The sequence below is a fragment of the Salvelinus namaycush genome, unplaced genomic scaffold (genome assembly GCF_016432855.1).
Source record: "Salvelinus namaycush isolate Seneca unplaced genomic scaffold, SaNama_1.0 Scaffold692, whole genome shotgun sequence".
Taxonomy (NCBI): Eukaryota; Metazoa; Chordata; class Actinopteri; order Salmoniformes; family Salmonidae; genus Salvelinus; species Salvelinus namaycush.
The window spans coordinates 55,001-67,500 of record NW_024061411.1 but is presented as its reverse complement, the minus strand read 5'-3'; the positions used below and the strand labels follow the sequence as shown (position 1 = coordinate 67,500).

General features: G+C 44.1%; 1 protein-coding gene across 1 annotated transcript in view; it reads left to right on the top strand.

Moving 5' to 3' along the window:
- The window catches only part of LOC120042457 (IQ motif and SEC7 domain-containing protein 1-like), a 53,158-nt gene that overhangs the window by 27,535 nt on the left and 13,123 nt on the right, over positions 1–12,500 (top strand). Inside the window, exons 8-12 of the mRNA XM_038987295.1 lie at positions 2,860–3,021; positions 3,862–3,984; positions 4,994–5,160; positions 5,443–5,582; positions 8,222–8,347. Coding sequence (XP_038843223.1) covers positions 2,860–3,021; positions 3,862–3,984; positions 4,994–5,160; positions 5,443–5,582; positions 8,222–8,347 — 718 coding nt within the window. The remainder of the gene's footprint in view (positions 1–2,859; positions 3,022–3,861; positions 3,985–4,993; positions 5,161–5,442; positions 5,583–8,221; positions 8,348–12,500) is intronic.

The following is a 12,500-nucleotide window of genomic DNA, read 5'->3' as shown; positions in this document are numbered from 1 at the left end:
CTGACCGTAGCCCCCCGACACATAAACTACTGCAGCATAAATACTGGAGGCTGAGACAGGAGGGGTCAGGAGACACTCTGGCCCCATCCAGTGATACCCCCGGACAGGGCCTTCCTAACTTAGTTGCCGGAGAGGAAGGAAACTGCTCATTGATTTCACCATCAGTGCACTATACAGTAATGCTGTATTCAACTGTGGTGATCCATGCAGTGTAAAAAAAAAAGGAAAAATATGTTTTGAGTTTAAATGTTTTTCGGTGGCTAGAGATGCAGGTGTCATTTGGTTTGAAACGCAAATGGCTTTGCTAGCTAGCTAGCTATGTTGAACTTAAACGACTTATCCACAGTTTGTATATCTCCTTAGTTGTCAATCAAATGTATTTGGCACCAATCAAATGGGCGGGCAGGGAAGTTCCCATTCAGTTGTCAAAACGTGGGTTGGGACAAACATGCATTGGCAGGCAAGTTGCAGAAGGACGAGCAGGCTACAATTCCCCATCATTTATCAGCACAATTTTGACTGCCAACTAGCTGAGAGGGTTTATTTAATGTTTGCTCATTAGATTTTAGCTCATCTTGCTCTTGGCTAGCATTAGTTGTTTATTTTGTTGATGTGTATAACTGAGGGAGAGAGAGACTACCTTTTTATGGTTGTTTGATCATAAGGTCTGTGAAGTTCCCAAATCTAAGAGGACTTAGATATTTAGCAGAAATCCTTTCAGGTGTATTTTGTGGCGGTTTGTGAAAGTGTTCTAATGATCTAAAGTCACGCTGTTGCAACTGCCTGTAAACACATAGTCCAGTTCAAAGTGAATGATGTCAGGTCCTACTTCCTGTAAACATACAGTCCAGTTCAAAGTCTATGATGGCAGGGCCTACTGCCTGTAAACACACAGTCCAGTTCAAAGTCAATGATGGCAGGTCCTACTGCCTGTAAACACAGTCCAGTTCAAAGTGAAGGATGGCAGGCCCTACTTCCTGTAAACACACAGTCCAGTTCAAAGTCAATGATGGCAGGTCCTACTGCCTGTAAACACACAGTCCAGTTCAAAGTCTATGATGGCAGGTCCTACTTCCTGTAAACACACAGTCCAGTTCAAAGTCTATGATGGCAGGTCCTACTTCCTGTAAACACACAGTCCAGTTCAAAGTCAATGATGGCAGGTCCTACTGCCTGTAAACACACAGTCCAGTTCAAAGTCAATGATGGCAGGTCCTACTGCCTGTAAACACACAGTCCAGTTCAAAGTGAAGGATGGCAGGTCCTACTTCCTGTAAACACACAGTCCAGTTCAAAGTCAATGATGGCAGGTCCTACTGCCTGTAAACACACAGTCCAGTTCAAAGTGAATGATGTCAGGTCCTACTTCCTGTAAACACACAGTCCAGTTCAAAGTCAATGATGGCAGGGCCTACTGCCTGTAAACACACAGTCCAGTTCAAAGTCAATGATGGCAGGTCCTACTTCCTGTAAACACACAGTCCAGTTCAAAGTGAAGGATGGCAGGCCCTACTTCCTGTAAACACACAGTCCAGTTCAAAGTGAAGGATGGCAGGTCCTTGTGGCAAATTGCTTACTTGCATATAGGCCTACTGTAGCTCTGATTGGCTATGGCGCACCGGTCTGCATAGACTCCGGTTCTGGACGAGACAGATGTTTTTAATCGGTTTTATTTACTGCAGTGTCTATTAATTGTCTAAACGCATGGTTCGCTTTCCCGCTCTATATTTCTATAGAATTTTCACAAATGCCTTACTCTATGTCATTCTGTAAACATTCTATGAATTTATGAACACGTGAACATATGTACTTTAAGTGCTCGCATGTCAGAAGATAAGTGTAATATTATTTTTGGGGGGTGTATATGAACAGATTTGAACAAGATTTCACGCTGCTAAAATGCTGTCAGTTCCACTTTAATGTAAAAAAAACAAAAAGAAAGATACATGTAGGCTAATTAAGGGCTCAATTCAATCAAACCCGCATTTCAGTACGTCATTCCCAAACATTCTACGAATTTATAAAAACGTCAAACATGACCATATCTAAGTGCCCGCTTGGCAGAAAATGTATTTTTTTTGTTTTCATATTCTTATATGAACAGATTTTAATAAGATTTAATGATGCTAAATGCCGTCAGTTCCACTTGAAGTCACTTTGAATAAAAGTGTCTGTTAACCTCTTAGAGGTAGACTGAAATGATATTGCCACGTGCAGCGCTGCACAGATATTACGATGTGCGAGATGTCAGACTATGCTCTCGCAACAGTCACACACAGTATCTGTGCATGTACACGAGTTCGCTTCACGCTCTTACAATGCGGTACAGCGCCGGGACCGCTACACCGGGAGATGTTGAGCATCACTCTTCAAAGCTCTTAGTTGTTGTGGAACTTGACCCCCACTATGCTGTTTACTTTTTGCATCTAATGTCATATCGCTGAGTCTACCTGTAAGTGGTATATATTTTATAATAATTCTCCCTCTCTGTGTCTCTCCCTCTCTGTGTCTCTCCCTCTCTGTTTCTCTCCCTCTCTTTTTCTCTCCCCCTCTGTGTCTCTCCCTCTCTTTTTCTCTCCCCCTATGTGTCTCCCTCTCTCTGTCTCTCCCCCTCTGTGTCTCTCCCTCTTTGTGTCTCTCCCTCTCTGTTTCTCTCCCTCTCTGTGTCTCTCCCTCTCTGTTTCTCTCCCTCTCTGTGTCTCTCCCTCTCTGTGTCTCTCCCTCTCTGTTTCTCTCCCTCTCTGTGTCTCTCCCTCTCTGTTTCTCTCCCTCTTTGTGTCTCTCCCTCTCTGTGTCTCTCCCTCTCTGTGTCTCTCCCTCTCTGTGTCTCTCCCTCTCTGTGTCTCTCCCTCGATGCAGGAAGCCAGAGAAGGGTATACAGTACCTGATAGAGAGAGGCTTCGTATCGGACACACCGGTAGGCATCGCCCGCTTCATCCTGGAGAGGAAAGGACTGAGTAGACAGATGATAGGAGAGTTCCTGGGCTGCAGGCAGAAACAGTTCAACAAGGACGTACTGGAGTGAGTGGATAATCAATAGATTCTTAGGTGTTTTGGATTCTCTACAATGAGAATGACCTGCAAACTGAAGAGTATTATTTCACTGACTGATTGACTGATACAATTATTGATTGATTGATCCTTATACATTGAACATAAAGAACATTATATGTATAGAAATGTCACTTTATTATTATTAAATATATTTTTTGATTGATCCTTTCTAATCTCTCTCTCATCCTTTACCTCTTATCTTTCTCCTCTGTCTTCTCCCTTTTCAGGTTTAAGTTTAAGTTTAGGTTAGGGTTAATCCTCTCTGACTCTCTCCTCTCTCTTCTCCCTTTTCAGGTTTAAGTTTAGGATTAGGTTTAGGGTTTAATCCTCTCTCCTCTCTCTTCTCCCTGTCCAGGTTTAAGTTTAGGTTAGGGTTTAATCCTCTCTGACTCTCTCCTCTCTCTTCTCCCTGTCCAGGTTTAAGTTTAGGATTAGGGTTTAATCCTCTCTGACTCTCTCCTCTCTCTTCTCCCTGTCCAGGTTTAAGTTTAGGTTAGGGTTAATCCTCTCTGACTCTCTCTTCTCTCTTCTCCCTGTCCAGGTTTAAGTTTAGGATTAGGGTTTAATCCTCTCTGACTCTCCTCTCTCTTCTCCCTGTCCAGGTTTAAGTTTAGGTTTAGGTTTAGGGTTTAATCCTCTCTGACTCTCTCCTCTCTCTTCTCCCTGTCCAGGTTTAAGTTTAGGATTAGGGTTTAATCCTCTCTGACTCTCTCCTCTCTCTTCTCCCTGTCCAGGTTTAAGTTTAGGTTTAGGTTTAGGGTTAGGGTTAGGGTTTAATCCTCTCTCCTCTCTCTTCTCCCTGTCCAGTTGTGTGGTAGATGAGTTGGACTTCTCAGGGATGGATCTGGATGATGCCCTCAGGAAGTTCCAGGCTCAGATTAAAGTCCAGGGGGAGGCCCAGAAGGTGGAGAGACTGATAGAGGCTTTCAGGTGAGAATATAGTTCAAGCAACAACAACAAACAACAGAGGAAGTGTGGTATATGGCCAACGCAAAGTATATGGCCTGGATACAACCCCTAGCCGTGCTATATTGGTGATATACCACAAACCCCCAAGGTGCCTTATTGCTATTATAAACTGGTTACTAACATAATTAGACCAGTAAACATATATATTTTTTGTCATACCCATAGAATACGGTCTGATATACCACGGCTTTCAGCCAATCAGCAATCAGGCCTTCAGATACTTGGACTTAATTACTTTATGTACTGACTTTATGGACTTTTTATACTGACTAATGGACATACTTTTATCCTGGGGGACATAGACTATTTTGTACTGTACCTTTTAAGCCACGGCTGCAGTTTTTGTACCAGGACCTGCAGCCTTTTCTACCGACTTCTGGACTTATTGTGCTAATTTATGGACTTCTATTTGCTAACTTATGGAATTATGCGCTAACTTATAGACTTATTCACAATAGTATTGTTGGTTAAGGGCTTGTAAGTAAACATTTCACTGCTCTATATGGAGCATGTGACAAAAAACTTTGATTTGATTTGATGTCCTGACTTATGGACTTCTGTCCTGACTTACGGACTTCTGTCCTGACTTACGGACTTCTGTCCTGACTTACGGACTTCTGTCCTGACTTACGGACTTCTGTCCTGACTTACGGACTTCTGTCCTGACTTACGGACTTCTGTCCTGACTTACGGACTTCTGTCCTGACTTACGGACTTCTGTCCTGACTTATGGACTTCTGTCCTGACTTACGGACTTCTGTCCTGACTTATGGACTTCTGTCCTGACTTATGGACTTCTGTGCGTTTTCTATGTTATACTGTATTGACATTTTAGTTTTGGATATATCTGACTTATATCTCCCTCTCTCTCCCTCTATCTCTTCTCTCTCTACCTCGCTCTCTCTCTTTCTCCCTCTCTTTCTCTCCCTCTCTTTCTTTCTGTCTTCTCCCACCCCCCCCCCCAATCCAGTCAGCGGTACTGTGTGTGTAACCCGGTGCTGATCCGACAGTTCCAGAACCCTGACACCATCTTCATCCTGGCTTTTGCCATCATCCTCCTCAACACAGACATGTACTCTCCCAACGTCAAGCCAGAGAAGAAGATGAAGCTGGAGGACTTCATCAAGAACCTCAGAGGTGAGGAGGATTCTGGTTGTTTTTGAGACGGCTGATTGTGTTGTTTCTCTACCTGATGTAATGAGGAGACATGTTTTTTTACCAGTTTATTCTGGACTCCTCAAAACAAACATCTATTTATCTCCATTTATTTGCCCTCTCTCTGTTGTTATCTCAGTTATCTCCATTCCTCTTTATCTCTCCCTTTTTCTTCCCACATTATTTGGATGGAATCTGTATGGTAACGCTTCTTCTTCTCTCTTTACTAACACACTTTCCCCTATGGATGTTAATGTTTCCCAGGAGTGGATAACGGTCAGGACATACCCAGAGACCTGTTAGTAGGAATCTACCATCGGATAGAGAAGTGGGAGCTACGCACCAACGATGACCACGTGTCTCAAGTACAGGCTGTGGAGAGGGTGGTAGTGGGCAAGAAGCCCGTAAGTACAGTATTAATGTCTACTACGGTCATTGCCTGCTCAGACTCAGAATATACACTACATGACCAAAAGTATGTGGACACCTACTCGTCCAACATCTCATTCCAAAATCATGGGTATTAATATGGAGTTGGTCCCCCCCCTTTTGCTGCTATAACAGCCTCCACTCTTCAGGGAAGGCTTTCCACTAGATGTTGGAACATTACTGCTATAACAGCCTCCACTCTTCTGGGAAGGCTTTCCACTAGATGTTGGAACATTACTGCTATAACAGCCTCCACTCTTCTGGGAAGGATTTCCACTAGATGTTGGAACATTGCTGCTTTAACAGCCTCCACTCTTCTGGGAAGGCTTTCCACTAGATGTTGGAACATTGCTGCGATAACAGCCTCCACTCTTCTGGGAAGGCTTTCCACTAGATGTTGGAACATTGCTGCTTTAACAGCCTCCACTCTTCTGGGAAGGATTTCCACTAGATGTTGGAACATTGCTGCTTTAACAGCCTCCACTCTTCTGGGGAGGCTTTCCACTAGATGTTGGAACATTGCTGCTATAACAGCCTCCACTCTTCTGGGAAGGATTTCCACTAGATGTTGGAACATTGCTGCAGGGACTTGCTTCCATTCAGCCACAAGAGCATTAGTGAGGTCAGACACTGATTTTGGGTGATTAGGCCTGGCTCGCAGTCGGTGTTCCAATTCATCCCAAAGCTGTTCAATGGGGTTGAGGTCAGGGATTGTGCAGACCAGTCAAGTTCTTCCACCTTTGTGCACGGGGCATTGTCATGCTGAAACAGGAAACAGTCTTCCCGAAACTGTTGACACAAAGTTGGAAGTACAGAATCATCTAGAATGTCATTGTATACTGTAGCATTAAGATTTCCCTTCACTGGAACTAAGGTACCCGAACCATGAAAAACAGCCCCAGACCATTATTCCTCCTCCACCAAACTTTACAGTTGGCACTATGCATTGGGGCAGGTAGCGTTCTCCTGGCATCCGCCAAACCCAGATTTATCTGTAGGATTGCCAGATGGTGAAGCGTGATTCATCACTCCAGAGAACGCTTTTCTACTGCTCCAATGGCGGCGAGCTTTACACCACTCCAGAGGCTTGTGTGCTGCTGCTCGGCCATGGAAACCCATTTCATGAAGCCCCCGACAAACAGTTCTTGTGCTGACGTTGCTTCCAGAGGCAGTTTAGAAAATCGGTAGTGAGTGTTGCAACCGAGGACAGATGATTTTTACACGTTACGTGCTTCAGCACTCGGCGGTCGCGTTCTGTGAGCTTGTGTGGTCTACCACTTCACGGCTGAGCCGTTGTTACTCCAAGATGTTTCCACTTCTCAATAACAGCACTTATAGTTGGCCGGGGCAGCTCACCTGTTGGAAAGGTGGTATCCTATCACGGTGCCACGTTGAAAGTCACTGAGCTCTTCATTATATGACCATCCTACTACCAATATTTGTCTATGGAGATTGCATGGCTGTGTGCTCGATTTTATACACCTGTCAGCAATGGGTGTGGCTAAAATAGCCAAATCTACTAATTTGAAGGGGTGTCCACATACTTTTGTATATATATTGTATATTATAGTTTTTATTTCACCGTAGTCCCCACACCCCCTCAATGATCATGCTGCTGACCCCCCTATGGTCATTGTGTATATATAGTGTAAGTTAAGTAGGTTAGAAAATATAAGAATATAAGTGAAATATATTTTTTATAAAGTTATAATATAAATATAAGAAAATACGTTAGATCCAGGCTGTTTCACAACCGGCCGTGATTTGGAGTCCCATAGGGTGGCGCACAATTGGCCCAGCATCGTCCGGGTTTGGCCGGGGTAGGCCGTCATTGTAAATAAGAATTTGTTCTTAAGTGACTTGTTTAGTTAAATAAAGGTTAAATATTATTAATTTTTTTAAATACAAAATACTTTAGACAATATATGTTACTTCTGAAATTAATGGAAAGAAAACTCTCTCCTGTGAAAACAGCCAATATTCATTAGAAAACAGCCCATATTCATTAGAAAACAGCCCATATTCAGGAGAAAACAGCCCATATTCAGCAGAAAACAGCCCATATTCAGTAGAAAACAGCCCATATTCAGGAGAAAACAGCCCATATTCAGTAGAAAACAGCCCATATTCAGCAGAAAACAGCCCACATTCAGCAGAAAACAGCCCATATTCAGTAGAAAACAGCCCACATTCAGTAGAACACAGCCCACATTCAGTAGAACACAGCCCATATTCAGTAGAAAACAGCCCACATTCAGCAGAAAACAGCCCACATTCAGTAGAACACAGCCCATATTCAGTAGAACACAGCCCATATTCAGTAGAAAACAGCCCATATTCAGTAGAACACAGCCCATATTCAGTAGAACACAGCCCATATTCAGTAGAACACAGCCCATATTCATTAGAACACAGCCCATATTCATTAGAAAACAGCCCATATTCAGCAGAAATCAGCCCATATTCAGGAGAACACAGCCCATATTCAGTAGAAAACAGCCCATATTCATTAGAAAACAGCCCATATTCAGGAGAAAACAGCCCATGTTTCTGTCTGCCAGGTTCTGTCTGCCAGGTTCTGTCTCTGTGAATAGTAATAATAATTTGTGTGTAGGTCCTCTCGCTGCCACACCGCAGATTGGTGTGTTGCTGCCAGCTGTACGAGGTGCCTGACCCTAACAGAAGCCAGAGGACTGGAGTCCACCAGAGAGAAGTCTTCCTCTTCAACGACCTGCTCGTGGTAAGACTCACCTGTGTGTCCTGAGAGTGTTATGTCTGTACCATATAGACTCACCTGTGTGCCCTGAGAGTGTTATGTCTGTACCATATAGACTCACCTGTGTGCCCTGAGAGTGTTATGTCTGTACCATATAGACTCACCTGTGTGTCCTGAGAGTGTTATGTCTGTACCATATAGACTCACCTGTGTGCCCTGAGAGTGTTATGTCTGTACCATATAGACTCACCTGTGTGTCCTGAGAGTGTTATGTCTGTACCATATAGACTCACCTGTGTGTCCTGAGAGTGTTATGTCTGTACCATATAGACTCACCTGTCTGCCCTGAGAGTGTTATGTCTGTACCATATAGACTCACCTGTGTGCCCTGAGAGTGTTATGTCTGTACCATATAGACTCACCTGTGTGTCCTGAGAGTGTTATGTCTGTACCATATAGACTCACCTGTGTGCCCTGAGAGTGTTATGTCTGTACCATATAGACTCACCTGTCTGCCCTGAGAGTGTTATGTCTGTACCATATAGACTCACCTGTGTGTCCTGAGAGTGTTATGTCTGTACCATATAGACTCACCTGTCTGCCCTGAGAGTGTTATGTCTGTACCATATAGACTCACCTGTGTGCCCTGAGAGTGTTATGTCTGTACCATATAGACTCACCTGTGTGTCCTGAGAGTGTTATGTCTGTACCATATAGACTCACCTGTGTGCTCAGAGTGTTATGTCTGTACCATATAGACTCACCTGTGTGTCCTGAGAGTGTTATGTCTGTACCATATAGACTCACCTGTGTGCCCTGAGAGTGTTATGTCTGTACCATATAGACTCACCTGTGTGTCCTGAGAGTGTTATGTCTGTACCATATAGACTCACCTGTGTGTCCTGAGAGTGTTATGTCTGTACCATATAGACTCACCTGTGTGTTATGTCTGTACCATATAGACTCACCTGTGTGCCCTGAGAGTGTTATGTCTGTACCATATAGACTCACCTGTCTGCCCTGAGAGTGTTATGTCTGTACCATATAGACTCACCTGTCTGCCCTGAGAGTGTTATGTCTGTACCATATAGACTCACCTGTGTGCCCTGAGAGTGTTATGTCTGTACCATATAGACTCACCTGTGTGTTATGTCTGTACCATATAGACTCACCTGTCAGCTCTGAGAGTGTTATGTCTGTACCATATAGACTCGCCTGTGTGTCCTGAGAGTGTTATGTCTGTACCATATAGACTCACCTGTGTGTCCTGAGAGTGTTATGTCTGTACCATATAGACTCACCTGTGTGTCCTGAGAGTGTTATGTCTGTACCATATAGACTCACCTGTGTGTCCTGAGAGTGTTATGTCTGTACCATATAGACTCACCTGTGTGCCCTGAGAGTGTTATGTCTGTACCATATAGACTCACCTGTCTGCCCTGAGAGTGTTATGTCTGTACCATATAGACTCACCTGTGTGTCCTGAGAGTGTTATGTCTGTACCATATAGACTCACCTGTGTGTTATGTCTGTACCATATAGACTCACCTGTGTTCCCTGAGAGTGTTATGTCTGTACCATATAGACTCACCTGTCTGCCCTGAGAGTGTTATGTCTGTACCATATAGACTCACCTGTCTACCCTGAGAGTGTTATGTCTGTACCATATAGACTCACCTGTCTACCCTGAGAGTGTTATGTCTGTACCATATAGACTCACCTGTCTGCCCTGAGAGTGTTATGTCTGTACCATATAGACTCACCTGTGTGTTATGTCTGTACCATATAGACTCACCTGTCTGCCCTGAGTGTTATGTCTGTACCATATAGACTCACCTGTCTGCCCTGAGAGTGTTATGTCTGTACCATATAGACTCACCTGTGTGTTATGTCTGTACCATATAGACTCACCTGTCTGCCCTGAGTGTTATGTCTGTACCATATAGACTCACCTGTGTGTTATGTCTGTACCATATAGACTCACCTGTGTGTCCTGAGAGTGTTATGTCTGTACCATATAGACTCACCTGTGTGTCCTGAGAGTGTTATGTCTGTACCATATAGACTCACCTGTGTGTCCTGAGAGTGTTATGTCTGTACCATATAGACTCACCTGTGTGTCCTGAGAGTGTTATGTCTGTACCATATAGACTCACCTGTGTGCTCTGGGAGTGTTATGTCTGTACCATATAGACTCACCTGTGTGCCCTGGGAGTGTTATGTCTGTACCATATAGACTCACCTGTGTGCCCTGAGAGTGTTATGTCTGTACCATATAGACTCACCTGTGTGTTATGTCTGTACCATATAGACTCACCTGTGTGTTATGTCTGTACCATATAGACTCACCTGTGTGCTCAGAGTGTTATGTCTGTACCATATAGACTCACCTGTGTGTCCTGAGAGTGTTATGTCTGTACCATATAGACTCACCTGTGTGCTCTGAGAGTGTTATGTCTGTACCATATAGACTCACCTGTGTGCCCTGAGAGTGTTATGTCTGTACCATATAGACTCACCTGTGTGCCCTGAGAGTGTTATGTCTGTACCATATAGACTCACCTGTGTGCTCTGAGAGTGTTATGTCTGTACCATATAGACTCACCTGTGTGTCCTGAGAGTGTTATGTCTGTACCATATAGACTCACCTGTCTGCCCTGAGAGTGTTATGTCTGTACCATATAGACTCACCTGTGTGCCCTGAGAGTGTTATGTCTGTACCATATAGACTCACCTGTGTGCTCTGAGAGTGTTATGTCTGTACCATATAGACTCACCTGTGTGCCCTGAGAGTGTTATGTCTGTACCATATAGACTCACCTGTGTGCCCTGAGAGTGTTATGTCTGTACCATATAGACTCACCTGTGTGCCCTGGGAGTGTTATGTCTGTACCATATAGACTCACCTGTGTGCCCTGAGAGTGTTATGTCTGTACCATATAGACTCACCTGTGTGCCCTGAGAGTGTTATGTCTGTACCATATAGACTCACCTGTGTGCCCTGAGAGTGTTATGTCTGTACCATATAGACTCACCTGTGTGTCCTGAGAGTGTTATGTCTGTACCATATAGACTCACCTGTCTGCCCTGAGAGTGTTATGTCTGTACCATATAGACTCACCTGTGTGCCCTGAGAGTGTTATGTCTGTACCATATAGACTCACCTGTGTGTCCTGAGAGTGTTATGTCTGTACCATATAGACTCACCTGTCTGCCCTGAGAGTGTTATGTCTGTACCATATAGACTCACCTGTGTGTTATGTCTGTACCATATAGACTCACCTGTGTGTCCTGAGAGTGTTATGTCTGTACCATATAGACTCACCTGTCTGCCCTGAGAGTGTTATGTCTGTACCATATAGACTCACCTGTCTGCCCTGAGAGTGTTATGTCTGTACCATATAGACTCACCTGTCTGCCCTGAGAGTGTTATGTCTGTACCATATAGACTCACCTGTCTGCCCTGAGAGTGTTATGTCTGTACCATATAGACTCACCTGTGTGTCCTGAGAGTGTTATGTCTGTACCATATAGACTCACCTGTGTGCTCTGAGAGTGTTATGTCTGTACCATATAGACTCACCTGTCAGCCCTGAGAGTGTTATGTCTGTACCATATAGACTCACCTGTGTGTCCTGAGAGTGTTATGTCTGTACCATATAGACTCACCTGTGTGTCCTGAGAGTGTTATGTCTGTACCATATAGACTCACCTGTCAGCCCTGAGAGTGTTATGTCTGTACCATATAGACTCACCTGTGTGTCCTGAGAGTGTTATGTCTGTACCATATAGACTCACCTGTGTGTTATGTCTGTACCATATAGACTCACCTGTGTGTCCTGAGAGTGTTATGTCTGTACCATATAGACTCACCTGTGTGTCCTGAGAGTGTTATGTCTGTACCATATAGACTCACCTGTGTGCCCTGGGAGTGTTATGTCTGTACCATATAGACTCACCTGTGTGTCCTGAGAGTGTTATGTCTGTACCATATAGACTCACCTGTGTGTCCTGAGAGTGTTATGTCTGTACCATATAGACTCACCTGTGTGTCCTGAGAGTGTTATGTCTGTACCATATAGACTCACCTGTGTGTTATGTCTGTACCATATAGACTCACCTGTGTGTTATGTCTGTACCATATAGACTCACCTGTGTGTCCTGAGAGTGTTATGTC